Source organism: Prionailurus bengalensis, chromosome B3, assembly GCF_016509475.1.
Source record: "Prionailurus bengalensis isolate Pbe53 chromosome B3, Fcat_Pben_1.1_paternal_pri, whole genome shotgun sequence".
Taxonomy (NCBI): Eukaryota; Metazoa; Chordata; class Mammalia; order Carnivora; family Felidae; genus Prionailurus; species Prionailurus bengalensis.
Window position 1 is genome coordinate 147,010,662 of NC_057355.1, and position 26,931 is coordinate 147,037,592.

General features: G+C 69.7%; 1 protein-coding gene across 2 annotated transcripts; it reads left to right on the top strand.

Annotated features, from left to right (window-relative positions):
* Positions 1–258: 258 nt before the first annotated feature.
* Positions 259–26,931, top strand: CEP170B (centrosomal protein 170B). Of its 2 annotated transcripts, none has more exons than XM_043557109.1 (19): positions 259–333; positions 3,691–3,822; positions 10,329–10,418; positions 12,290–12,368; positions 13,214–13,272; positions 14,341–14,479; positions 15,121–15,225; positions 15,349–15,831; positions 16,069–16,796; positions 16,889–17,059; positions 17,582–17,672; positions 17,876–19,558; positions 20,626–20,857; positions 23,420–23,579; positions 23,880–24,023; positions 24,160–24,248; positions 24,556–24,649; positions 24,774–24,825; positions 25,002–26,931. In XM_043557109.1, the coding sequence occupies exons 2-19, from the start codon at positions 3,718–3,720 to the stop codon at positions 25,235–25,237; spliced, it is 4,740 nt and encodes a 1,579-aa protein (XP_043413044.1). In that variant the 5' UTR covers positions 259–333; positions 3,691–3,717; the 3' UTR covers positions 25,238–26,931. The 2 variants fall into 2 exon arrangements, with proteins under 2 accessions (XP_043413044.1, XP_043413043.1); XM_043557108.1 differs by lacking the exon at positions 259–333 and adding an exon at positions 973–1,116.

Here is a 26,931-nt window from a genome sequence, read left to right on the forward strand (position 1 = left end):
GGTCAGGGCCTGGTGACCAAGAGGGCGGCAGACCGCACAGGTGCAGGGCGGGTGGGCGCCGTCGCGGCAGTGAACGCCCGGCGGCTGCGGTCGTCCCACAGCCCAGGCCGCCCAGCGCAGCGCCCCCACGGCGTCGCCCCGGCCTTCGGCGGCTCACCTTCGCTCAAGGCCCTCCCCGCACCTGCAAGGCAGGCTGCCGGCAGGGCCGTCCCCCCGCGAGGCGTCTCCCACGCTGCCCCCGCCCTCCCCCGTCTCCCAGCTCCCGGGCCACGACGCCTCTGCGGTAACGCCCAGCACCGAGCCAGCGGCCCGTGGGCCCCGACCCCGGGAGCGGTGAGCACCTCCCGAGCGCCCGGACGCACCCGCCCCTCGGCCCCCAGCCGACGCCCACGACCCCCGCCCCCAGCCCAGCCCGGAACGCCCCGCGCCTGGGCGCCGGGGGCGCGGGCGGGAGGGCCCGGGCGGGCCTCGGGGACTCCCTTCCCCTCCCCCCAGGCTCCACCCGCATTTGGGCGGGCGGGGCTAAAGGTTAGGGGCTGGGAGGGCTCCCGGAGCGCGGTGAAGCGTTAAGCCGCGGGCCCAGGGCCAGGACTGCGGGCTGCTCCCGGCCCCAGGGTCCGCCGGGCACGCGGGGGCAGGTCCCCCAGCCGAGGCCGGGGCGGGGCGGACACTGGGAGGGGAGGGCGTCTGCGGGCAGGGTGGGAGGGGGAGGGGGTGGGGGGTGGGCGGGCGCGGGGGGCCGGGACGCAGACGGAGACGGGAGGGGTCTGCGGGGGGGCGCGGAGACACGGAGGGGAGCGCGCGAGGGGCGAGGGCGGCGTTCACCTGGCACGGGGGCCCGCCCTAACCTGGATTTCCGGGGGCGGGGCGGGGGCGGGGCGGGGCCCGGGCGCGGGGCGGGAGGGGGCGGGGCCAGGGCGCGGGGCGGGGCGCGCGCCCGCAGACGTCAGGGACCCGCGCGCCAGGCCGCGGGGCCGCCGCTCCGCCCGTGGGCTCGGCCGGGGCTGCCGCGAGCGTGCGGGCCGCGCCGGGCATGTCCTAGGCGGCGGCCCCGCCCAGCGCTCGGCCGGCAGGTGCGGGCGGGAGGGCCGGGGCCGCGCCGGGGCCGAGCCGCAGGTAAGCCCGGGGCCTCCCTGCGCCCGCACCTGCGCCTGCGGCGCCGCGCGGGGATGGAAGGGGGCGGGGGGCCGGGGGGCAAGTCCCCTCCGGGCGGGACAAAGGCGTGGGGACGGCGGCCGCGGGCACACCTGGCCGGGCCGGTCCCCGCCGCCGCGGAGGCGGCCCAGGGCTGCGCCAGGCCCGGAGGGGCGCCCGGCGCGCGTCTACGCGGCCTGGAGAGGGGCGCGCAGGCCTGGGCGCCGGGGTCCCCGCCCAGGCACCGGCTCGGCCATGGCCGCCCCGGAGAGCGCTGATTCAGAAGGCGCCTGTCCCTCCCCCTCCGGGCCCGGCCGCCGCCCGGCCTGGTCTCTCCTCCCGCGGTCCCTCCCTCCTCCTCGTTTCCCGTGTCGCCGCCGTCTCTCCGAGGTCCCTGCCTCCTCTCCCGGCCTGTCCCCGGCCTCCGTTCCGTCTGCTCCTTCCAGCCGCCCGCCCGCCCGCCCCAGCCCCTGCTGCTCCCGGCCCCTGCCCCCATCCTTTCCCGTTCGCAGTCCCGGCCGGCTCCCGGCCCCTGCCCCCATCCTTTCCCGTTCCCAGCCCCGGCCGCTCCCAGCCCCTGCCCCCGGGCGGCTCCACCTTCCTCCTCACCTCCTGGCGGGTGGCTTTTCTGGCTGGGGCGGCTGGGGGGACAAGTTTGGGGTGTTTATTATTCTCCCTCCTAGCAACGGTGGCCAGCCCAGCCCCGAACCAGCCGCAGGCTGTTTGGGAACGTCCACGGCTCCCCTGGCATGAGCCCTTTCTGGATGGGCTGGTGGTGGCAGGGTTGGGTGGGCTCTGGAACAGCCGCAAAACCAGGCTCTGGGGGCCTGGCCTCCCTTTGCTGTTAAGTCGAGGCTGTGGCCTCCTCTGGGTGGGGTCGCTGCCTTTTGGAGACCTTAGCAGGTGATGCAAGAGTGTGGGATGTGGGGGCTGGGAAGGGCAATGATGGGGCGGGGGCTTTCCCAGAGATAGCCTTGTCCCCTCCCCCAGCTGCCCTAATGAGGGAGGCCTCCACAGGTCCCCACCCCGTTGGCCTCGGTCTCCTGCCCCTCTGGCTGGACTCTCAGGGAGCGCCCGAGGCCCCGGGAGGGGGTTCTGGCGGACTGGAGCTGCCTTCTGGGCTGGATTTTCCCACGGCTTCCCACCTGCTTGCCTCAGGTGTCATGAGGGTATGCATTGGGACACACGGCCACTCGGGCTTTCCCGGACTGGCATGTGCTGGTACTGACCTTGCTCACTGTCTGCCCAGAAGGGAGCTGAGACCTGGGCCTCTGGGTGCGGGTAGCAAAGGGACAGGGCCTGGGGACCCCCTCTGCTTCCACCAGGGTGGCGGCACCTTCCTCTCTCTTCCCGGTCCCCTCACCCTGGTCTGCCTAACCTCTCGTCCGTGCTGTGTCCTGTGAGTCACATCGCGGCCTTGGGACCTCCAGGGCTGGCCACACAGGCGCCAACCGGGCCTGTGCTCTGCTCTCACTGACTGGAAATCCTTCATGACTTCTGGACAAGACTACAACACTTGGGTTTTGCGCTGAGCCCCCCAGAGGTGAAGCGTGTCCTGGAACCAGCTTTTGGCTCCAGCCGCAGGCCTTATGACCCCATGTCTCTGCACTGGTTGTCCCTCTGCCTGGGACACGCACATCCACCTCCTGGTGTTACATGTCAGCTTTCCAGGGCGCCTTCCCAGACACCCTCACCCCCCCCCCCCCCCCGCCTGTTCTTCCTCTGGGACACTCACACTTCCTCAGAGCCTTTCAGCCTTGCTGCGGCCTGCCCAGCTGGAGAGAGCCCCCGATGCAGGGCACAGCTGCTCACAGTCCAGGACAGCGCTCGGCACGCGGTGGCCCTCATGATGCGACTTGCCCCAGTGTGTGTGTGTGTGTGTGTGTGTGTGTGTGTGTGTGTGTGCGCGCGCGCGCGCGCGCGCTTCAGCAGTGTCTGTGCAGAGAAGAGGGGCCAGGGCGCTCGTAGGCGGTGCTCCAGGTGTGGTGTGACCCATGTGCACATGTGTGTCCCGTGAGCGTGTGTGTGTTTGGGGCCCAAGTGCCTGTGCTGCCGTGATGGCGCAGCTCTGCTCTGGGGCTCCGCGCGAGTGGGCTCCGTGTGACAGCGTGTGCATGCTGGCTGCATGGGGGCCTCCGGCTGCCCCAGGGCCTGGTCTCTGGGTGACACTGGCCCTTGTTGCCACTCAGGTTGTCCCCACTGTGCCCGTCCACCTGCCTTCGCTTCCCTGCTCATCTTGACCATACCAGCCCCTCACACCCGTCCTCCACCGATGCCCCCAGGACCTTGGGCACCAAAGCACCCCCCTCCTGGACACTGGAGGGGTCACCTGATTCCTTGGCCACCTGGCGCTGGCCTGCGTGGAGGCCTCTGCCCCCAAAATGTTCGGTCTCCTCGAGGTGATAGGTGTACTGACGGCTCAGGACTCCTGTCTTCAGCTCTCTCCCCCGGGCCCTCCTGCCCTCAGCCGGGGAGGCAGATCCCCTGGTTCAGTGCGCGTGCCCTGGAGCGGGGGTGCAGGGAGGGACGCCTGCCCTAATGACTCCTTCCCCTCAGGGCCAGACGGGCCTTGCCTGCGCCAAGATGAGCGTCACCTCCTGGTTCCTGGTGAGCAGCGGCGGCACCCGCCACCGGCTCCCGCGAGAGCTCATCTTCGTGGGGCGTGATGAGTGTGAGCTTATGCTGCAGGTGAGTGAGGACGCCTCCGGGGCGGGGCCGAGGGGCGGGGCCGGAGGGCACCACACACATGGCTGGGCGCATCAGGGCCTGAGCATGTGCACAGGGCCGGTTCCTGCGCCTGCGCATTGGCGCTTTCTGACCGGAAGTTGCTTAGGCTTCTATCAGGTTCTCAAGGTGTCAGGGACCCACCTTTGGAAGGTGCCGCAGAGTGGATATGTCCATATTCTTGTCCGGGGGCCCCACCTGGGCCATGAGCCGAGTGGGGAGCCGCGGGGCCAGCTCAGACCATGAGAGCTGTCCAGGGCAGCCCGTTGAGGCACCCTGGGGTGGGGAAGGGGCCTTTCTGGGGTAGAAGAGGCCGGTGGAGTCAGGGTACCGGGCACTTGACAGTCAGGAATTTCTCGGGCCCTGGGTTTCAGAGTCCGAGTTTGGCTTCTGTGGGGCTCACGCATCTGGCTGCTTGGGAACGAGGAGGGAAGGGAGGTGGACGACCCTGTAGGGTTCTTCCTAGTTCTGGTGTCCTTTTCCCTGCCCTCATGGTGCGACGGAGTCAGGCTCCCCGCGGCCCCGGCCCCTTGTGGCCCATGGGCCCCTGCCCCCCAGCCCCTCAAGCCCCATGCCACCCGCTGTGGGACTCTCGGAAGGAGAGGTGTCCTGGGGTGGTGCACTGCCCGCACGGCCCTGGTTCCTTGTGCAAACCTGGCTGCTGCTGCCTGTTCCCCAGGACGCGTGGGGCCGGGGCTCCCAGCCACGTGCACATTCACGTGGGCAGCACATGTGTGTCTCCCTCTCCCGAGGGCAGACCCCATCCCGGTCTGGACACCGGGGCTTCTCCCCAAGGTCCTCTGACTTGCCTGACCGCAGACCAGCGAAGTTCCCACATCGTGTCTGGTTGCTGGGCCTCTTAAGCGTCTTTAATCCGGAACAGTCTGTCTCTGTATTTTTCTTCACGCCTGTGGATGCTGGAGGGACCCAGTCGGTGACTCTGTACAGGGTGGGCACGTGTCTTCTGTAAAGCCCTGGGTGTCTGTTGGGGGCCTTCTGGGCCGCATGTCCCCACGGCAGCTACTCCGCTTTGCCGGGATCCAGATGCGGCAGCCTGGCGGTGGTAATCCAGCTGACGCGGCTGGACCAGGAGGATGCTCCTTATGGGCATTGAAACATCAATCTCGTATGGTTCCCACAGGTCACGAAGGGGTCTTGACCTTTAGAAACTGCTTACAAGTATAAAGAACGCTCACGGCACTGGGTCCCCACGAGGCAGGCAGCAGCTGTGGGTGCGTCCGGGGCTCCGGGATGGCCCGCGTGGGTCTGGATGTGGCCGCTGCTCCCCCCGGGTGGTATCGTGGGATGTGACCCCTGCTCTCTGTCATGGGAGGCCGATCCGAACGTATGCTGGCTTCGGAGTCACCGCGTTTGTCCCGGACCCCCGGCAAGGTGCTGTGTGCCTGTGTAGCGTATGGATGGTTCTGCCGGTCTCCCTAGGGTGGCCGGGAGGGCCTCTTGGAGGAGGCAGTGCCTGACAGGGGGCCTCTGTGGGCGTTCTTTCTGCTCACTGCCTGGCTCTGTCCCCCCTGCATCGGACCCTCACTCTGCTTGCTTCTCTCCCCAGGTGTTGGTGGAGAGGCTTCTGGGTCAGGGGGCGGGGGTCAGGCTCATTGCAGGGTTTGGGGTCCAGTTCCTAGTTCTGGCGAGTCCGTGGTGGAGCCCTGAGCTGGCCAGGAGCAGTGAGGGCTTCTCAGCCGTTCGTGGGAGCCAGCCCCCGGCCTGGCTGTTCCTGTGTCTCTCCCCTGGCTGTCCTCCGGCACATGGGGAAACTGAGGCTCCAGGAGCTCACGCAGGCATAGAGGGGGTGCGGGGATGCCGTCCGCCCCTGCAGCCTCCCTCTCTGCCCGGATCCTGAGCATGCTGGGATGGCCACAGCTTGCACCTCCCTGGGGTCCTGTCCACACCCATGCTCAGATGATTCACGTGGTGTCCCGACATGTCCCGCCCCCAGCTTCGAGCCCCCTGTGTTCATAGCCTGCTTGGATATCACAGAGGCAGCCCAAGCTGTGTGCTACTGAGCAAAGCCATCATCCTCCCCTCCACCGGGGTCCCAGCCAGGGTCCCCATCAGTGGTCCAGGGACCAGCCCTGACCTCCCCTCTCTCACCTGTGCTTTGGGCCACCGCAGGTGCCACTGCCACTTCACCCAGGTTCAGGGACAGGCACACCGGGCCCAGCCTCGCCCTACACCTGCCCTGGCTGTCTGGGACCTCTCCTCGGGTGCCCTCACCTGCTTATCCTCACCAGCCAGCCCCTCCTCACCCGCTCCCTGCCTCATGCTCCTGGAGGGCCCGGGCTTTCCCTCTGCACTGTCCTCGTCCTCGTTCCCACATTTGTGGCTCAACAGTTGTGATGGAGCACCGTCCTGTCCTGGCGCTGGGACGGCCACACAGAGACCCTGCACGCCCCCCCCCCCCCCCCCCCCCCCGGCCTGGGTCAGCGCTCCAGGGGTGGGCCGGCCACACACGTGTAAGCGGGACCAGGTGAGTCCCCAGGGGAGAGGCCCAAAAGAGGTGGCCTTGGGGACAGGATGGGGACCGTGGAGCTGAGCACCCAGGAGGAGGAGAGGTGTGGAGGGCTGGCAGGGGTGCCAGGCAGCTGGGGCCGCCGTACGGGGCAGAGGGAGGAGGCCGGGGAGCACGGGGGTGTCCGGGAGGCTTGTGCCGCAGATCAGGCAGGAGGGGCTGTGGCTTGGCCCCTGGGGGCAGAGGACGTGGGGAGAGCGTTCCGGAGGCAGAGACGGCCACCTGGCCACGTGCCACCCCGTGTCCTCCAGTAGCCCCGCGGGCGGCTCGCCACCGTGTCCATGCTGTGCAAGCCTGGCCCAGAGCTGGTGCTCCTCCAGGGTGTGTTAAGTAACACAGCCGTGAGTGTGGACGCGGGCCCAGGTCAGGCTGCCGTGGCTCCTGCCCCCAGGGGGACCGGGCACACTCGTGGGGGCCTGTGCGGGTGCACCCGTGGACGTAACAGGCACGCGCGTGCCCGTGGATAGGTGTCGTCTCCACTTCCGCCCAGTTTGCCCGGTCGCAGCCTGTTGGGATTTGTCCGCTCAGATCCTTCCTCGGAAACCACAGCCCCGGGCGGGCGGACAGGCCGAGCCCGTCCGCTGTGGGCGCTTGTGGGCTGGCAGGAGGGCGTGTCCGGAGCCCTGGGGTTTGGCCATTGCCAGAGTCAGCCTGGCCGGGCGGGGCTTCCTCCCCGTGGGGGAGTCTGACACAGAGCCTGGAAGCACGTCTTTATTACTTTTAAAGTAAGTGTCGCTAGACCTTTTCCCAAAGTTCGAAACGTTTGGAGCTTCTCGGGGCCGTTTTACTAGTGCGTGCCGAGGCTGCTTTCCACGGGGCGGCTGGGGGGGGTCAAGGGGCTGCCTCCCCCTCCCATGGTGGACGCCCAGCCTCTGAGCACCTGAGCGTGGTGGAATTGGGGTCTGCTTCGGGCTTGGGGTGTCAGGGCTGGGAGGGAGGCTTCCGGAGGTCCCTCTCCGCCTGCTCCCCATCGGTCCTGGTGCCAGAGCCCTGGCTGGGAGTGGAGGGCGGGCCTGGGGACCGGATGGGGCAGCCCGGGCCGTGGGTGCAGATGAGGGCACTGTGGCAAGCAAGGAGCCAGAGGGCTGGCCGGGGCAGGGCAGGGAGAGGAAGGTTCGGAGAGGCCTCCGGGGCCTTCGGCTCACGGGACAAGACCAGCCTTTCCTCTCCGGCTGGTTGGGAGCCCCGGGAAGTTTCTGCAGAAGAAAGACAGCAGGACCGATGGGGGCTGAGAGGATAGGAGGAAGGTGGCTGCGGAGGGGACGGGTTGGGGAGGAAGGCCAGTGGGCGCCTGGGGGCAAGAGGGTATGGCGGGAACAGGTAGGGCGGGGACAGGTGGACCCTCAGCTGGTGGCATTCCTGGGGGAGGCTGTGGGGCCGTGGGCAGGGAGGGAGGAGTCAGGTTTGGGCTTGAGCCGCCCAGAAGGTAGCCAGGGACGTGTCCGGGAGTGGGGGTGTGAGGCTTGGGGAGGGAAGAGAGTTGTTCAGGCTGGGGGGTCAGCCCAGAAGCCCCTCCAGCGGGGTTATTCCTTAGCAAAGGGGGTCTCCAACCCTGAGGGACAGCGTGCCCTTGCTGCTGCCTCAGGCCAGCCCCGTGTGGCACCAGCTCCTGGTATGGACCTGGCAAGAGCCCCGTGGCATGCCCCTTCCCAGGGCTCTTCCCGGGCCTGCAGCTGCCCCCCCCCCCCAAAATCTGCTACCCGGCTGCAAAGAGGCCAAGGCCCGGCTCCACAGGGGGGGGAGTTCCTTTGGGACCCAGAGTGTCGGGCAGGGCAGAGGCGGGCAGCTGGCCTGTCCTGGAGCCCTGGGCTGAGCTTGGGAGAGGGCGCGGGTGGAGGCAAGCCCCCAGACCCCCAGCAGCACTAGCTCTCTTCGCCACCAGGCCGGGCTCTCGGCACTGTAACAGCAGATTCGCGAGGGACGGTTACCCGGCCCAAGGCGAGGCGGGCTGAGCACTCAGGTCCCCCAGAGAGCTGCTGTCCTTGTCAACCCCACCTGCAGCCAGGGGCCTGAGGCCCAGGTGAGGGAGCGCCAGTGTCCCCCAGCAAGCCCCGTGCCAGGTGGGGGGCTGCCGTGGAGGGTCTCTAGGGCCGGCTGTGGGGGTGGGTGAGTGCTGGGCGGGCCTGTGTCGGGGACCAGCAGGAGAGTCTGATGGAGGAGGTGGTGCCCAGCATCCAGGGAGGAGGCTGCGGCCGGGGTGGCCAGGACCTGGCTGGCGTGGGTGCCCACTTTGGATGAGGGATCCAGGATGGGGGCAGAGGTGAGGCCTGGGGGGTGAGGCGTGGGTTTCAAGGTTAGACTCACCCGGTCAGAGGCCCGCTGCTGAGGGAGGCAGATGTGTTGGCACCGGGAGCCTCAGCAGTCTCGGTCCCGGGGGCTGACCAGGGCACATGCTGGCAGCAGGGCCGGCCCCTGCCTCCCTCGGCAGTGCTGGGACGGCCCCACAGGCTGCTCTGCCCTCTGGATCGCCCCTGCAGCCCTGCTTCCTTCCAGAGGACCGGAGGCCCGTGGCCTGCGCCCCCTCCCCTCCTCATGCCTCTCCCCCCCCCCCAGACCCCCCACTGCAGCAGCAGCCTTGTGGGTCTGGCCGCATGGGGCCTCTGGTGGGCAGGCAGGGCTGGAGGCTGCTGCTGGGGCCCTGCTCACCCACTACGGTCTGTTCTCCAGAGCCTTCGGCCCATCTGCCGAGCAGAGTGACCTGGGCAGGGCAGAGCGGGCCAGAACCCGTGTCCGCCCCCACCCGCACCTTGCTGTGCCCTTGGGTCTCTGGGTGAGGCAGGAGGCCCTGCCCTAGGGGCTTCTAGTCTGTGGGAGGTGCTGGGCCCCAGCCTGGTGGTGCCAGAGGGGCTGAGCAGGTGGAGGGTGTCGGAGAGGAAGTGGGCTCTGTGGGTCCGGCTGTCTCGGGGAGGGAAGGTCTGGGCACTCACCTGTGAGAGCTGACGACCCTCGAGTGGCATAGTCACATGGGCACTAGGGTCCTGGGCCAGGGGCCATCCCGTGCCCTTGCAGATAGGTCCGGGTGTCTTGTGGAGGCACTGCCCGGCAGGCGCACGGGGCCATATACTGCCATCCAGGCGGTCTGGACACCTCCTAGGTTGGCCAGTTCTGCTGGCCTCTCCGGGGGCTGGTCCCAGGCCTGGGTCTCCTCAGGTGGCGAGAGAGGGACGCAGGGGCCGCCCGGCCGCCCAGGGCCTCCGGCAGGGTGGGGGTGGGGTGGGCAGTGGCCGTGTGCCTTGTGCCAGGACCGCCGGCCTCGTGGCTGGGGGAGGGGCTGGGTGACCATCCTCAGAGGGGTCCTGAGGGGGTGGCGACCAGGGAAAGGTTAGAAGCGCTCGGTGTGGGAGCACTGATGTACGTGTGCACCTGTGTGGCCCGGTGTGAGCCCCGTGCGTGAGGGCACATAGACGCACCGTGTCTGTGTGTCACCCTCATTGGCAGAGGCTGCGCGGGCCCCTGTGGGGCTGACTGGGAGTGGGGGGAGGCCTCTCCCTGAGCCCCCCCGCCCGTCCATCCTCTCTGTGGGCTCTGCCCGCCCCCAACTGCCCTTGGGGGGGAACAGCAGCATGTGCCAGATGACCAGGGGGTTCCCAGCCCTCCCCCCGGCTGACGCAGGGGCAGCCTCGGGGATGGGGGGAGGGCCCCTGGGGGTGGGGGGGCAGCAGGGGGCGGGAGGACCCGGCCTTGACCCCTCGGCAATTCCCTGTGGCCCGCTCCCGTGGCTGGGACAGCTAGTGGAGTCAGGCCGGGTGGCCTTTCTGGGACACACGCACTCAAGATGGGGGCGTGGGTGGGGCCTCGGGGGCTCCGAGGCCCAGGTGGCAGGTGTGGGTCTGGTGGTGGTGGGGGGGGTAGGAGAGGATGGGTCTCCCACTGGGGGTTCCTCTGCCTCCGCGGCCCTCACCGAACCGGGAAAGTGGGCTGAGGGCAGTCTGTGTGTCCCCAGTCCCGCAGCGTGGACAAGCAGCATGCCGTCATCAACTACGACCAGGACAGGGACGAACACTGGGTGAAGGACTTGGGCAGCCTGAACGGGGTGAGTGCTAGGGGCCCTCTGAGCTGCCCCCTCCCCTCCCCCTTCACGACCCCTCCCTCTGAGCTGCCCCCTCCCCTCCCCCTTCATAACCCCTCCCTCTAAGCTGCCCACCCCTCCCCCTTCACGACCCCTCCCTCTGAGCTGCCCCCACCCCTCCCCCTTCATGACCCCCCCCTTCATGACCCCTCCCTCTGTGCTGGCTCCGCCCTTCTTCATGACCCTTTCTTCTGTGCTGGCCCTTCCCCCTTCAGGACCCCTCTGTCAGTGCTGCCCCCCCCACCTCTTCATGATCCCTCCCCCTGTGTTGGCCCCACCCCCTCTGACTCTGCTGGCCCCACCCCTCTTCAGGACCCCTACCTCTGCTGGCCCCACCCTCCCTTTGTGATGATCAAGCCCTCTCATGACCCCTCCTCCTGGTGGCAGCACCCTTCTTACCCGCCCCACCCCCCATCATGGCCTATCCCTCAGCCTTGGCTCTTCGTGACCTCCCCCTGTGTTGGCCCCGCCCCTCTCCCCTGGCCTCACCCCCCACCCTCAGCCCACCCCCTGCCACCCCTTGTGGTCACTTCCCCTCGGTGACCACATCCCTCTGCTCTGTCCCCACCTGGCCTCCTCCTGAAACTCCTGCTCTGGTGGGGAGGAAGCCACCCGCAGGTGCCGTGGCCCCATGGCCTCCTCCCCTGGGCAGGGCTGTTCTGGGGAAAGGAGCCCTAGGGTGGGCAGTGGAGGCCTCGGACCACCTGCAGGCTGGAAGTGGGTCTGCTCAGGTGTCCACTGAGATACCCTGTCCCGGGGGCCGCGTGGCCTCTCGTGAGCAGGGCGCAGCAGGGAGGGGTCCGGTGAAGGCTCTGTCCAGGGTCCAGTGTCCGTCTGGGTCCAGTGTCTGGGTGTGTTGTTTCTGCCTGCCCCAGGGGCCTCTCACCCTGTCCCTCCGGCTCGTGCAGCCTGCCCTCCATCCTGAGTCAGGGGTCCCACAGTAGCCACCGGCTGGCGAGTGCTGGGCACCCCGGACCGCCTCCCACCCAGCACTTCCCGTCCAGGGCTCTGGGGCCCCCGAGCCCCTCCTCTCTTGGCCCTACCCGGATGGGGCTGCAAGGGGGGTGAGCACTGCCTCCGCCCACGTGGGCCGCACCGAGACGCCGACCCCCAGACCATGCGGTGCTGAGAGGGTCCCTGGGGCCGCTGGCCTGGTTGGTGCTCCCCCATCCTCAAAGGCCTGGGACGTCCGTGTAGTTGGGGCCAGCTCTTGCCTGCCCGCGTGACACCGAGCGCAGCCAAGGACATGGGCGGGCAGGGTGTGTCTGCAGAGCCTCCCGGCTACCCCCCTGCCAGCCCTGCATCCTCTGCTCCCTGCTCGGGGCTGAGAACTCCTCCTCCGCATACAAAGTGTGCACATGGAGCCCTCTCAGGGCCTGCTGTGCCCGCCTCCGCCCTGTACGGCGTCCTCCAGGCCTTGTGCTGCTCCTACCAGACTCTGGCCCCCACATCTGTCGTCCCTCTGTCACCCAGGGGCCCTCAGGGTGTGCGGGGCTCTCCCACTCATCTGGCCACGGCGTGGTATCCGGCGACCAGACAATTAGAAGTCCCTGGGTGGGGGAAGAGGGTTCCAGGAGCGGGTGGCTTTGCACAATCAGACCAGCCCCGCCACGTGGCCACTGCCAAGGACACTGTGGGGCTACCTGAGGGTCCTGGGAGTCCAGGTGACGCCGGCCCTTCAGCGGCTGCCTGTCCTGGGGTCCCTTCAGGGTTGAGGCTGGGTGCACATGTGTCAGAGGGCCAGTGCCCGGCCCAGAGCAGAGAGGAAGGAGCGGACTCCTGAGTTGTTGTCCTGCTTGCCGCTGACCGGGCCCTGCCACCTGCTTCCTCTGCAGACGTTCGTGAATGATGTGCGCATCCCGGACCAGAAGTACGTCACGCTGAAGCTCCATGACGTCATCCGGTTCGGCTATGATATCCTTTCCGGGCCGTGCCCCCTCCTTCTGGCCCAGGTCGCCCTAGGTTGTCCTGGTCCAGGATGTCCTGGAAGTGGTAGGGGCCCCAGTGGGCACAGCTGCTCTGTGCTCACGGCCCACGGCCATTAGCCTGGGCTCCGGCCTGACCTGTACCCGCTCTTCCCCAGACGGAGGCCCCGGTCTCAGGGAACTGCTTCCCACCTCCTGGTCTGAGCTGACACAGGGCTCCAGGAACCAGTGCGCCGACCTGGGACCCAGGGGCAAACCGGGGGCTGACCAGGCGTGGCGTTCTGTGCTCAGAGCATGTGTGAGTGAGGGCTGGGCCTCCGCCCTGAGCAGCCTGGTTGCTCTGGGGACCCGCACGCAGCTGGAGCCCACCCTGTCTTCTCCTCTGCCCGCCGCAGCCTGCGCTTGTGTGGGCGTACCCCCCCGGGGGTATGGACACAGCCCCTGGCTGAGCCCTCCCCTCCCCACTTCTAGAACATAGGGAGGCCAGGGCCGAGGGGTGGTCTGGGATGGGAGCCAGGAGCTAACTGTGTGGCCTGGCTCCTGGGCGCATCACCTGCCCGCCCTGCCCTTTGTGGGGGGCGTGTAGAGGGCATGTTCATGGCCCTAGTGGTGGGCGGGGGGAGGGGTGTGCTGGGTTCCGGAACGGGCTGTGTCCTGCGTGTCTGAGTTGGGCAGCCTGGCACGCAGGTCGTTGGTGCAGCGTGGGCACGGGCCTGGTGCACAAGCGGCTGTTGGGGGGCAGCACACGCCTCTCCTCTGGGCCGTCTGCTCCCCCACTGCCCTGCGCCCTTATCCTGGCTCCTCTGCTCTGGGTTTGCCTTAACTCGCTGCCACATTCCAACATGTACGTGCTGGAGCGTGTGCAGCACCGGGTCCCCGAGGAGGCGCTCAGGGTCAGTGCCGGCGCGCAGCCCAGGGGCTCCTCCCACAAGGCCCCTGCGCCCCACAGCTCTCCCGGGCCAGCACCCTCGGCCTCTTGGCTCCCGTGGCCTGGTGCTGGTGCCATGAGTCAGCCCAGCCTGGTGGGGCCTGTCCTGCCAGACTGGCCAGTCTAGCGGGTGGGGAAGACGGTCACTCCCCCGAGGCTGATGCAGCCACGGGTGCTGGGCATGGAGAGGGGGCTGCTGTGTGCCTGTACCAGCTGGGGGGGGTGGCGCCGAGAGGCATCCTGGGTACCAAGGAGGACCCCGAGCAGTCTACCGCAGGTGGTGGCCAGGAACAGGCAGGAGCGGTCAGTATTTGGGGACAGCCCTGTAGGGGGTCCTGGGGTACTCTCGGTCAGGGCTTGAGGGGCCCGGGTGGGGGGGCCACGGCAGGCCGGCCATGTCTTCTCCCCTTGCTCGTTTGTGTGGGAGTCTTGGAGCCCTGACTTGGGGGACCCTGCCCATAGCTTTACCCAGGAGCTCCGTGTGGGGGAGACTAGCCCTAGCCCCATCTTTGGAGTGAGCTGTGGGCAGCACCGGGCGTGTGGGCAGCCTGCCTGGAGTCACCGGCCAGCGTGAGGCCGACTTCTACAACCGCAGGGGTCGACCAGGGGAGCCCGGCACGCACACACGCACTCACACAGACGTACACAGACGCACGCGTGCAAACCAACGTTCACGTGCACGGTCTCTTGGGGTAGACCGCTGCTCCCCACTTCCCGTGCCCTGGGGCCCATCCCTCCCCTCTCTCTGGTGGGTCCTGGGCGAGGTGTCACCTCTGATGATTGCCGCCCGCCCCTGCCTCCCCCACCCCCTTCCTGGAAGCTTCCTGGTCTCGAGGACCCCCCAGGCTTGGGCAGGGACCCCCGGTTTCCACCTCAGGCTGTCAATTCCATGGGGTTCAGTAAGGAGAGCTCGTGTGTGGGGCCAGTTCCTGCCCCCTCTGGACTCAGAGGGAGGCAGGCTGCCCTGGGCGTCTCCAGAGCTGGACCCCACCCTCATCCCCTCACCCCCTCATCCCCACCTCGCTGCCCGCAGCACGAGAAGTACACTAGCCAGCTGCAGGTGAGCGTCAAGAGTCCGGCACCCAGGAAGGGCGAGGCACTGCCCCAGCACACCCCCTACTGCGAGTCCTCGAGCCCCAGGCCGGAGAGGGTGGACCGGAGGCCGGGAGCAGGTAGGGCAGCCCCGAGGCACACAGGCCGGCCCCCCCACGGGTCTGCCCCATCCGGATGACCCTCCCCTCCCAGCACGGACCCTTGTCCCATCTTCCAGCCTCCTGGGCCCACTCCACCAGCAGGAGCCATGGCACAGACCTGCTCTGTGTGAGCTCAGGCACCTGTGTGTCCCCCACCCACGCCTACCTGGGTACACTGCACCCCCCGTGCCCCGTGTGGTCCGGTCAGTCTGTAGTGGGCTCAGCCTTCAGGGCCCCCTTTGTGGCCTGAGTCACTTCCAGAGCCTCGGAGAGACTGTCCCTGGGTATGGACTCCTGTCCTCCTGACCTTCTGACAGGCAGGCCCTGGGGAGCCCGGAGCTGGGCTGGAGGGGGTGACTGCCCCTCAGGGAGGCCCGGGCGGGGCTGGGGGAAGCCAGTGTCCTGGACTCCCTGTGACTGTCCCCCACTGCGGATGCAGAACAGGGCTCAGAGCGGTCACGTTGAAGCAGTCAAGGCAGGGTCCTGGGCAGCCGCAGGTCTGAGACGGGAGCTGATGCCGGGACCCCTCCCGAGGCCAGTGTCTCCCCCGGCTCCGCGTCTCCCTCCTTGTCTGTGTCGGCGCCACAGTGACTCGGGGTGGGACTGTCCTCCCTCTGCAGAGGCAGCGGCCTACCGGACCCCTCTGTACGGACAGCCCTCCTGGTGGGGCGAGGATGAGGGCGACAGTCCGTGTGAGGACCGGCGCCCGGAGGAGCCCGACCCAGGTGGGTCCCCGGAAGCCCCGGAGGTGCCTGCTCTGGGGGAGACGGCGGTCTTGGCAGACACGGGCGGGGTGAGGATGCTACCCTGCAGCCCCAAGGACGTGTTTTCTCCCCCCACCGACGTAGAGCGGTCCAAGGAGCCGTCGCAGCAGGACAGGGAGCTGGCCGGGACAACGGCCGGCTTCCGGGCCGCAGCGGAGCCCCCCAGCTACGCGTTCAGGCGGGAGCCCAGTTACTTCGAGATCCCCACGAAGGAGGCCCCGCCGCCACGGCCCCCCGAGGCGCCGGTGCAGGAGGCCCCCACCAAGGACGTGGAGCCCGGAGTGGCCGGTGCAGCCCCCGTGGTACAGAGCCACGCCTCCTTCACCATCGAGTTTGACGACGGCAGCCCCGGCAAGGTTAAGATCAAGGACCACGTCACCAAGTTCTCCCTGCGCCAGAGGAGGCCGCCCGGCAGGGATGCCACGCCTGCGGAGGCCGTCTCCGCAGAGACCAAGGTGGCCGACTGGCTGGTGCACAATGACCCCAGCCTGCTGTGCCGGGCCGGCCCCGGTGATGACCGCCACAGCACCAAGAGTGACCTGCCCGTGCACACCCGCACCCTCAAGGGTGAGTGCCGACCGGCTGGCCCACCACGGGCCCCGGGACCGCCCCGCGGCCCCCTCACCTCCCTGGGGGCGCCCCGGTCAGGTTGGTTGATGTCCCGTCTGCAGGCGATTGTGCTGGACTCACCTCGCGCTCGGGGCCGTCCAGCGTGTTTCGGCCGCTCGTCTCGGCCGTGTGGGGCGGGGTGTGGGGCGCTGTGTCCCCAAGCACCTGTGACAGCTGGGGATCCCCCACTCCTAGGCCACAAGCACGAGGACGGCACACAGAGCGACTCGGAGGACCCCACGGCCAAGGCGGCGGCGGCCGGGGTCCCCGCGGAGGGCGGCGGGGCGCAGGTGCGGCTGCAGAGGCAGCTGAAGCGGGACCCCCAGGAGCTGCTGCACAACCAGCAGGCCTTCGTCATCGAGTTCTTCGACCAGGACGCGCCCCGCAAGAAGCGCTCCCAGTCTTTCACGCACACCCCTGCCGGGGACCCCAAGGCCGACAAGCGTCGAGGCCCCGGGCCGGCCGACAGGGACCGCCCCGGCGCCCCGGCCCCGGCCCCGGCCCCGGCGCGGGGGACAGGCGGCAGCTCGGGGCCACAGCGGGCCAGCTCGCTCAAGCGGGAGAGGACAGAGGAGCGGCTGGGGGGGTCCTCGCCCGCCCCCCGGGCCTCCCCGCGGCCCTTCGGCAGCATGGGGCGCCGTTCCCGTCTGGCCCAGGACTTCATGGCTCAGTGCCCGTGGGACGGCTCCCCTGCCGCCCGGCCCGGCCCTGACAAGGCATCCCCGGAGTCGCCTGCCCCTGAGACCCCCCGTGGGGCCAGCCCCGTGGCCCCTGCGACCCCGCCGCCGCCCCCCGCCGACCCCCAGCTGACCAAGGCTCGGAAGCAGGACGAGGACGACAGCCTGAGCGACGCGGGGACTTACACCATCGAGACGGACGTGCAGGATCCGGAGGTGGAGGAGGCCCGCCAGATGATCGACCAGGTCTGCGCGGCAGGGGCGTGGGGGCCCGGCCAGGAGGGGACGGGCGGTCGGTGGGTTGGCGCTGACCCGGGCCTGGCCGTCCCTCCCCGCAGGTCTTTGGGGTACTTGAGTCTCCCGAGCTCTCCAGGGTGTCCTCGGCCACCTTTCGTCCGGTCATCCGAGGGGACAGAGACGCGGCCGGTGACGGGGTGGCCCAGCGCATGGCCCTCCTGCAGGAGTTTGCCTCCCGGCCAGTGGGCATAGACCCCCAAGGGGGGCTCCAGGTATGCGGGACACACACTGCACCGGGGAGGGGCCGGGCGAGGGAGGACGGCAGCCAGGCTGGGGCCCCGCCCTCGGGTCCTGTACGCACGCACTCGAGGGTTGTGGCCTGGCCTGCGCGACGACGTTCCAGCCCCTCTGCGAGGCTGGGTGGAACCTTCCGTGAGTGGCCCGCCTGGCGGCTGGGCGGGGGGCAGGGGGCCCTGTGTGGAGGGCTCAAGGGCAGGCCCTGGGGCTCTGAGTCGGGTGGGGCCCCTGGGTACGCCTGTGCCCACGGGCAGGGCCGGCCTGAGTCACAGCTGCTGACCTCCGGGCCGCCAAACTGGGCTCGGACCAGGTAGTTACGTCGGCAGTTGCGTGGGGCTCCCGCCAGCCCAGGGGAGCGCGAGGGGTCGCCTGGCTGCCTCTGATGGAGGAGCGTGCCGCAGGTGCAGGGATGGCGTGTTTGGGCCAGGTGTGGGGGGAGCTGCCCCGCTGCCCCCGCCCCCCCTTGCTGCAGACACAGCTTGCCCTTCGCTCCGCAGGGCCTCACGGTGCCGGGCTCCCCCGGGGGTCAGAAGTGGGTGTCCCGCTGGGCCAGCCTGGCTGATAGCTACTCAGACCCAGGCCTGGGAGGTAAGTGGTTCCCGGCCAGCAGAGGGGTGGGGGGTGGAGGGGGAGGGGGAGGGGGAGGGGGGGGGAAGGAGTGGCCTCAGGCCCTCGCGCTGGACACTCGGGTACGCGTGCGCGCCGGCTGTCTGGAGGAAGGCCGGGCTTCCGGCGCTCCTGAGGGCCTACAGGCTGTGGCCACTCCAACCAGGTCGCCCCTGTCTTTGCAGAGGAGGGCCCTGGGCGCAGAGCCGGGGAGCTCGAGGGGGCTCTGCCCGTGCGCCAGCGACGGCTACTCCCACAGCTGCCCGGCGACAGGGCAGACAGCCCTGGGGGCCTTGAGGCCACCAGGAGGAGCGGCCCCGGGCCTCCGGAGCCGGGCAGTGAGCAGGCCAGCTGCCTCTTGGGCCAGGAGGACTTGGAGCCCGACAGCCTCAGCGATGCCAGTGGGTCGGATGGTGGGCGGGGCTCCGAGCTGGGCGGGGCCCCGCGTGAGGAGAGACGCAGGAGCCCCCAGGAGGGTCCCGCGTGGACGAAGGGCCGGCGCTCACCAAGGGCCCCCGGGGAGCCAGCCCCCACCTCTTTCTTCATTGGGGACCAGAACGGGGAGGCGGCCTTCCCCAGGAAACCGTCTGTGGCTCCGGGGGAGGTGGAGGGCCCAGGACGGGTAGCCCAGGCCAGCCCCCCGGTGAGGGACGGCGTCTACGTGAGCACCAGCGGGAGGATGGTCATCCAGCTGCGGACAGGGCGGTCCCCGGAGCCCGAGGGCTCTTCCCCGGCCTTGGTGCGGCAGGAGAGCTTCAGCAAGGAGCCGGCCGCTGGCCCCCCGGCGCCTGGCCAGCTTCCACACATCTCCAGCCACCCCCTCCTGCAGGACCTGGCCGCGGCCCGGGCCTCACGCACAGACCTCCACCCTCAGGACACCCACCTGATTCTGAAGGAGACGGAGACGGCCCTGGCAGCCCTGGAGGCCCGACTGCTTTCCAAGCCCACGGACGAGGCCGAGGGCCAGATGGGCAGTGCCCCCGGGCCGCCGGACGACTCCCTGTCCGGGGACTCTGACGTGGACACGGCTAGCACTGTGAGCTTGCTCAGCGGTAAGAACGGGCCCAGCCCGACCGGCGCCCAGCCCACGGGGCTGCAGAAGGACAAGCCGCCGTCCCCGCCGGCAACACAGGACCCGGGGACCGTCTCCTTGAACAGCGCCCGGGACCGGCTGTCAGAGAAGCGTCGCCCGCCGGGCCCTACCGACGCGAGGCGCGTGGCTGCGCGGCGTGGCCCTGGGCCCCGGGTGCCCTCGGACTGGCCTGATGAAGAACGAGGCTCGGGCCCGGCCCACCCGCCTGGCACGGACACGGTCACCTGTGACCACGAGCCCCCCGCGGCCAGCGGGGCAGGGCGGCCAGGGCCTCGCCGGAAGCCTGCGGCCCCACCGCCGTCTCCAGCCACCCGGGAGGAGCCGGGCCGAGGCCCCACGGGCTCCCAGAAGGCACAGCAGGTGCTGACCCGCTCCAACAGCCTGTCCACCCCCCGGCCCACGCGGGCCTCCCGGCTGAGGCGGGCCCGGCTGGGGGATGCCTCGGACACGGAGGCTGCAGACGGGGAACGGGGACCCCCAGCCAACCTGGAGCCGGTGGGCCGGCCGGCTGCCGAGCAGGCCAAGAAGTTGTCACGCCTGGACATCCTGGCCATGCCGCGGAAGCGGGCCGGGTCCTTCACGGGGCCCGGCGACTCGGAGGCGGCCCCCGCCCGGGCCGGCTTCTCCGGCCGCAGCGTCGAGCTGTACTGCGCCGGCCGCAAGCCCGTCATGGCCGAGGCGCGGGCCGCTGCCAGGAAGGCCGCCAGTTCCACCACGGTGCCCCGCCAGCCCTTCAGCAGGGCCCGCCCGGGCAGCGCCCGATACTCCTCGCCCAGTGAGTGCCGGGGGCAGCCAGCCTGGGCGGTGGGTTCCTGTGCTGGCCTGGCGCAGGGCCGCGGGGTCCCGGTTCCAGCCCGCGGGGAGCCCCCGCTCCCGCAAGCAGGCGTGTCTCCACAGACACGCGCGAGTGCCACGGGAGGCCCGGGCCGCAGGGGGGCGGGGCTCTCGCTGACCCCGGGGGGACCCGCGTGGCTGCGGACAGCCGGCCGGGCTGCTCGCTCTTCCCTGGCGCTCTGGGCTGGCATCCGGCTCACGAGGTACAGGCAGAGGCCCGAGCCGTGCCCCGGGGCCCGGGGCGGGTGTCTTCCCTGGACGCCCACAAAGCCCGCGGTGGGGGAGGGCCGTGTCCGTCTCCCACGCACCCCTGGGCAGGGGCCCCGGGCCGCCCGCGGTCTGTGCGCACGCACGGCGAGGACAGACGGGGCCGTGGCGGCTGGCGCTGGTTTCCTGCCCGGGGGTGGCCCGATATCTTGCCCGCTGGGGAGCCCGTCCCCCGAGCGAACTGAAGGGTGGGCTCTCTGGCCCAGCTCCTCGAAGCTCCTGTGCCTCCCGCAGCTGCAGAAGGGCGCCCCTGCTTTCTGGTCCCGGGCGGGGGGGGGGGGGGCGACCATGGGGGCCTCCAGCCCCGCTGGGGGCAAGGGGTGCCGAGGGCCGGGCTCCACTGGAGGACGAAGCAGGGGCAGTGTGGTCCGGGGTCGGGGACCCACTGCCCGTCCCCGTGTTTGCCCTCTGAGTGTGTTTGCCGCCGCTGTGGGGAGTCAGGTCTGAGACCAGGGAGGGGCTGGGGCTGATCCACGTGGAGAGTTTCGCCCTGATTTGGGGTCTCCGTGGGTCCCATTTCCTGCCGCTAAGGGCGCTGACCTCCCCATGGGACGCGCGGCTGCCCGGGGCCGGTCAGCCCCGGCCGTGGAGGCGCCGGGCTGCCCGCCCCCCGTCGGCTTCTCGGCCGGCGGTGGCCTGTCCCGCGGTGCCGGGCCCTCGCCCAGAGGGGCCTGGGCTGCCGCAGCGTGCTGAGCGCTGCTCTGTTCTGTTCTTGCTCCTGGAACAAATGCTCGCGCCCAGGCACACGCCGGCGGCAGCAGGGCTCAGACTGCACGTCCACGTCCGAGGAGGAGTACGGCTCCCCCAAACACGCACGCGCCCGCACCTCGGCAGCCACGCAGACCCCACGGGCCGGCAGCTCCGGCCGGACCCGACCCCGGGCCCCCGGCCTCCGGGACACGGACGACGAGGAGGAGGATCCCGACCCCTACGGTTTTATCGTGCAGACGGCAGAGATCGCGGAGATTGCCAGGTGAGCCGTCCGTGCAGGGGGCGCCCCCCGCCCTGGCAGGGCAGGGCAGGGCAGGCCTGGGCTTCGGGCTCTCTTCCCAGACGGGCTCCGCGGACGCTTGTCAGACGGACGGTTCGCGGATGATCGCGTGTGGACGGGTGGGCGGTGTGGGACCTCCGGGCTGAGGACGGACTCTGCCGTGGTTGTTAAAGATGAACTCTCTTGTGTGGTCATTTGCCGAGTCACCTCTGGCCGGGTGCTGGGAAGGACAGTGCAGACGTGGGGGGCTGTTGCTGGGGAGCGGCCGTTGGCTGAGCACTGCAGGGCTCCCGGCAGGGCAGGAGCCTGGGCCTGGGCTAACGGTGAGTGTTTGGTGCTGAGGATGCTAAGCTTGAGCCCGTGAGGCTCCTAGAAAGAGGTGACCAGAGGCAGGTGGTTCCCTGGAGAACAGCCCGTGTGGGCGTGGAGACACAGGGCTGGTGACGGAGGCCGTGGGAGGCCGTGGAGACTCGAGGTGGAGCAGAGAGGACCTGCCAGGCATGGAGAGAAGGGGACCAGGAACCGAGCTCCCAAGACACTGGGGGAGGGGGCGGTGCCTGTGCGCTGGGGTGGTGAGTGAGGGTTCTGGAAGGAGATACTTCACCCGGAGGAGGGAGGCGAGCAGGGTGCAGAGGAGAGAGGACGGGGAGCGGAGGGCCCCTGGGGGCTTTGGAGGCCTCTGCTTCCAGGGTGAGCAAGCTTGAGCATCTGATACGCTGGGGGCCAGAGAGAGGAGACGGGTCTGGGGCAGGGGGCCGCGGGCACTGAGTCGGGCATGCGGGGCGGGGGGAGTCGGGCACTGAGGCAGGGGCACGTGGGGCGGGGGGGGGGAGTCGGGCACTGAGGCAGGGGCACGTGGGGCAGGGTGGAGGGTCGGGCACTGAGGCAGGGGTACACGGGGCAGGGGGGGAGTCGGGCACTGAGGCAGGGGCACGTGCCAGTTTGGTGCTGTTGTGAATTTGAGGGGCTTCTTCTGTGTTTTCTGGACGTAGGGAGGGTGGGGCCCAGTTGGGGGAGTCTCATCTTTTTTTTTTTTTTTTTTTTTTAATTTTTTTTTTCAACGTTTATTTATTTTTTGGGACAGAGAGAGACAGAGCATGAATGGGGGAGGGGCAGAGAGAGAGGGAGACACAGAATCGGAAACAGGCTCCAGGCTCCAAGCCATCAGCCCAGAGCCTGACGCGGGGCTCGAACTCCCGGACCCCAAGATCGTGACCTGGCTGAAGTCGGACGCTTAACCGACTGCGCCACCCAGGCGCCCCTAATGTTTATTCATTTTTGAGAGAGAGGGAGACAGCATGAGCAGGGGAGGGGCAGAGAGAGAGGGAGACACAGAATCGGAAACAGGCTCCAGGCTCCGAGCCATCAGCCCAGAGCCCGACGCGGGGCTCGAACTCACAGACCACGAGATCGTGACCTGGCTGAAGTCAGACGCTTAACCGACTGCGCCACCCAGGCGCCCCGCGGGGGAGCCTCATCTTGAGGGGACCTAGGTCAGCCTTGCCGGGGAGGGAGGGGCCGGCCAGGATGGTTTCCTCCAGCTGTGACTAGCATTTCTGGGGGCTGGGCTCGGGCGGCCCCGCCAGGCAGGGAGTGGATGGGCCCTGGGGGCCGGCTGGGAGGTGCCCTGGGTGGTGCTGAGACCGCCGAGGGTGGAGACCTGGTCCTCGGTGGCCTTGGAAGCCCCGTCCCTGTGCCTGGGGCGACCGCAGGCATTGACGTGGGGAGGAAGCTGGGCGGGGTGGGCCTTGTGCCCCTGCAGTGAGGGGGGATGGTGGCGGACAGTGACAAGGGGCTCCAGTGCCTCAAGCCTGGGCCGGGGGCTCCGGTGGCACAGGATCTGCTGGCTGTGGAACCCGATGAGCTTCGGGGACAGGGCACAGGCTGCAGGCTGGGCCTGGACACCTCGCAGGCAGTAGGGCCAGAAGCTGTCCCCGGTCCCCGGGGGCTCAGGGGGACGCACGTCATCGCCTGTGCAGGGCGCGGGTGAGGCCAGGCTGATGCTGGGGGCTTAGCCTCCTTCGGCCTCCCCGCCTCCCCTGCGGGCAGGTGCCCGGTCTCTGCCTGGCTTGTCAGCCTTTGCCTGATTCTGATCGTGGTCTGTGACCCCTCCCCCACCTTGGTGTCCCTGCCTGCGGAGGAGGGCTCGTGTGGCCACACGTTCTGTGGCAGCCCTGATGCCCGGCCCTGGTGGCTGGAGGAGGAGAGGGTGTGTGTGGCTCGCTCTGGAGCCCTTCCCACCTGGCCCTGCCGGGCCCAGCTCCGGCCACCCCTCAGGGGGCACTGGGGCCTTGAGCCTCCGGACGGGGCCCTGCCAACTCTGACGTTGCCGATGGCCGCTGGGGCACAGTCTGGGCCGGGCTGCGGGCCGCCTGCCCCTCACCGGCACTTGTCCCTTGGGAGGGGCTCCTGCCTGCACCTGAGAGGGGGAGGTCTGCCTGGGGACGGGCACCGGTTCTGTCAGCCTCCTGCTCCCCGACCTCCCAACACCGGCCCCCAGCCCGGAGGACCCCACGACACCTGCCTTCTTCCCTGCTCCCGCAGGCTGAGCCAGACGCTAGTGAAGGACGTGGCCATCCTGGCCCGGGAGATCCATGACGTGGCTGGAGATGGCGACTCGTTGGGCTCACCGGGGCCCGCCCGTAGCCCCTCCCTCAGCAACGTGCCCAGCACCCCTGCCTCAACCATCTCCGCCCGTGAGGAGGTGAGCCCAGCCCCGCCCCCGCTCCCCGAGCCGTGAGGTCCGGGCAGGCCGTGTCCGGCCTCCCCCCGCCCTGCGGCAGCTTCTGGCATACCTTGGCAGAGGGCGGACAGGCACCAAGGCTGTGCGTCCTCGCTCGGCTCCCCGAACAGCTGCCTTGGGGGCAGGGGCGTCCAGGAGCCCTGAGCGCCCAGGGCGTGGGGTCGGCTGTCTCCTCGCTGTCGTGGCAGGGAGGCGCGAGTGCCCGCACCTGCTGGCAGGCGGCCCCCGAGGTGCGCTGACGCAGCCCTGCCCTGTCTGCAGCTGGTGCAACGAATCCCTGAGGCCAGCCTCAACTTCCAGAAGGTGCCACCTGGTCCCCTGAGCTCTCGGGACTTGGACCAGAATATGAACGACCGCTGTGAGGACCTCCTCGCCAACAAGATGCGGCCTTGGAACCGTGAGGAGGCAGGCGCCCCCCCCCCCCCCGCCCCGCCTCCCTTCCCTGCAGACAGCTGGCCTGGCCGCACACAGGGGTCCCTCTGGCCAGGGGTAGGGTGTGCCCACGGCTCCCGGGCACCGCACTGACACCTGGTCCTCGCAGGTGATCTTTGACAACCTGATGCTCAACCCCGTGTCCCAGCTGTCCCACGCCATCCGAGAGAACACGGAGCACCTGGCCGAGAAGATGAAGTGAGTAGGGCCAGCGGGCTCCACAGGCCCCTCGGACACACACACACACAACCCCGGCCCCGGCCGCCAGGCCCCGAGCTTGTGGCAGCCAGAGCCCCCAGGGCGACCCCCAGGGCGACCCCCAGCCCTCCCTACGTGAGGTGGGGACGGGGGCTCTGGCACCAGCCAGGCCCAGGCCCTCCTCCGGGCCTCAGTTTCCCCTCGGGCACGGGAGGGGCGTGGTGGGTGGGGTGGCCTGGGAGCCTGTGGGTCTAGGCTTTGGTCCTCACTGTCCTCTGCCCGTCCCGCTCCCACCCCCGGGCGGCAGGATCCTCTTTCAGAACTCAGGGCGTGCCTGGGAGGAGCTGGAAGCCAGGATCAACTCGGAGAACGAGGTGCCCATCCTGAAGACGTCCAACAAGGTGGGCGCCGGCCCCGTCCCCCGGCCACCTGGCTCCGGGGAGTGGGGGGCTCTGGCCACAGACCTGGGGGAGAGGCGACCCCTTGGCGGTCCTGTCCCATCTCCCCCTGCTCGCTCGCTTCCAGGAAATCAGCTCCATCCTGAAAGAACTGAGGCGTGTGCAGAAGCAGCTGGAAGGTGGGTGTGGCCAGACGCGGGCGGGCGGTGGAGGGGGGGGACCCACACTGGTGCTGCTGCCCCCCACCCCCACGCAGGGTCCTTGGTGGGAGACCAGACGCACTGCCCACCGTTAGCCGGCTGGGAGGCCCCCGGGGTGGGACCCTCGGGCTGGCCTAACGCTCCCGCCCCCGCAGTCATCAACGCCATCGTGGACCCCAGCGGGAATCTGGACCTGCTGACCGGAAACCGGGGCGCCGCGGGCTCGGCCCAGCTTGGGAAAGGCCGGCCGGCCGCCCAGAGCCCAGCGTCGCCCCCCTCGGCCCTGCCTCTGAGGAGCTGCCCGCCGCGGGCGAACTGCGGGTCCCCCGGCCTCCCGGACCCCGCCTTCCTCCCCGACTTCCTCCCTGACGCGGAGAGGTTCCTGATCTAGGCGGTGGGGGCCGCGGCGGTCCCCCTGTGGCCCCCGGGGCCGGCGCCGCCAGCCCCCTGTACCCGCCACTGCGGCCCTTCCCGGCCGCGGACGGTTCACGCGGAGCCCCCCCGCACGTGCCATAACCCCTGGGCAGGGGCCTCGGTTCCCCGGGCCCCTCCCTAGCTCCCAGCAGCACCCCAGCTGGACGGGCCGGCCCGGCCTGGCCCCCGTTGCGGCCACCGCCGAGGCCGCGTCACGGGTGTGTCCCCTGCCTCCTCTCCACGCTGTCCTTTTTGTCTTTAGCTTTTGAGGAAAGAGTCGTCTGTGCCATCGCAGCGGCTCCCTGGGCCCGGGAGGCCCCTCCCCTGCCTCTGGCCGCCGGGGGCTGCTGTTCTGTCGGAGGCCCCGGGCGCCGGCCGCGGCTGGGCCGGGGGGTGCCATTCAGTGCCAAACACAGAGCCGGGAGGGGCCGGCGGTGCCCCGGGACCGGAGGCCGGGGCGCACCCGGCCGGGGCCCTCACGGGCAGCTCTGCGGCCCAGTAGCCTGGGGCGGGGACGTGGCCCGCGGAGACGTGCGGGGTGGGAACCCCACTTCTTTGGTGCCAACGCAACTGCCAAGCCCACCGAGTGTGTGGCTGCTGCCACGCCGGCCGTGCACACGGGCACACACGCATGCCAGACACGCGCCCGCACTCCCGGCCAGCCCAGGCACGTGTCCACACTGCAGGGCGGTAGGTCCCAGCTCGGGACGCTGGCCGCACTCGGCTTCCTGCGGTTCTAGGCCGGGTGGGGGTGGGGGTGGGGGTGGTGGTGAGCACTAGACCCAAGTGGCTGGAAACCGGAGCCTCCCCGGGCCGCCCGCCCTCCCCCACCCTCACCCCCGTCCTCCCTGATGCTGTGGGCATTACCTGGGTGTCTGGCTCGGGGCCCCGCAGGCTGCTGTGCTCCGGTCCCGGTGCAGGGGCGGGGCGGGGAGAGCAGGGAGAGACCCCCCCCCCCCCCCCAGGGACAGTTTGCCTTCTCAGGGTTCTTTCAGCTGGGAACACGCCGGGGGAGGGGGGGCAGAGCACGCCCCCCAGGGGGGCCCGTTTCTGGAGCCTCTAAGCCAAAGAGCCCGCGGGCTGTGGCAGGTGGGGGCGGGGCTGGCCCACCCTGGCCGCCGTGGCGCGGGGTCGCCGTGCACCCTGCCTGGCGCCTGTGTGAGTGGCGGTTGCGGGACGGGGCCCGGAGGCCAGTGGGTGTGAGTCTGGGCCCCATGGGTGACGTGTGTGTCTGTGTTTACATTTAGCTGATGTGCACTCGTGTGCATGGGTCCTGTACGCGCCCCCCCCCCCCCGTTTCTGTGTGCGAGTGGTGGCGGGGTCCCTGCCAGGACCCCGCCCCTCGAGCCTGCTGGTCCACACGGAGGAGGTGCCGGCCCGCTGTCTCCTGCATGCCCCACACAGTCGCCCGCAGCCCGTCCCCTGGAAGCGAACAGTGGCCGTTCTCCATCCACAACCCCCTCAGTGATCGTCGTACGCTTTTTTTTATTCACAAATTCCCGTTCCTCCCCCTTCCAGCCTTCGACTCGGGATCGGTAACTTATTTGTCTGGCTTCTTGGAGGTACTTCTGTCTGTCTGTCCTCAGGTGGTCTTACGGCTGTCTTTCGGAAAACGATTATTTTATATGAGTTGTCATGGAATTTGTTCTAATAAATCATTCTATCACATGG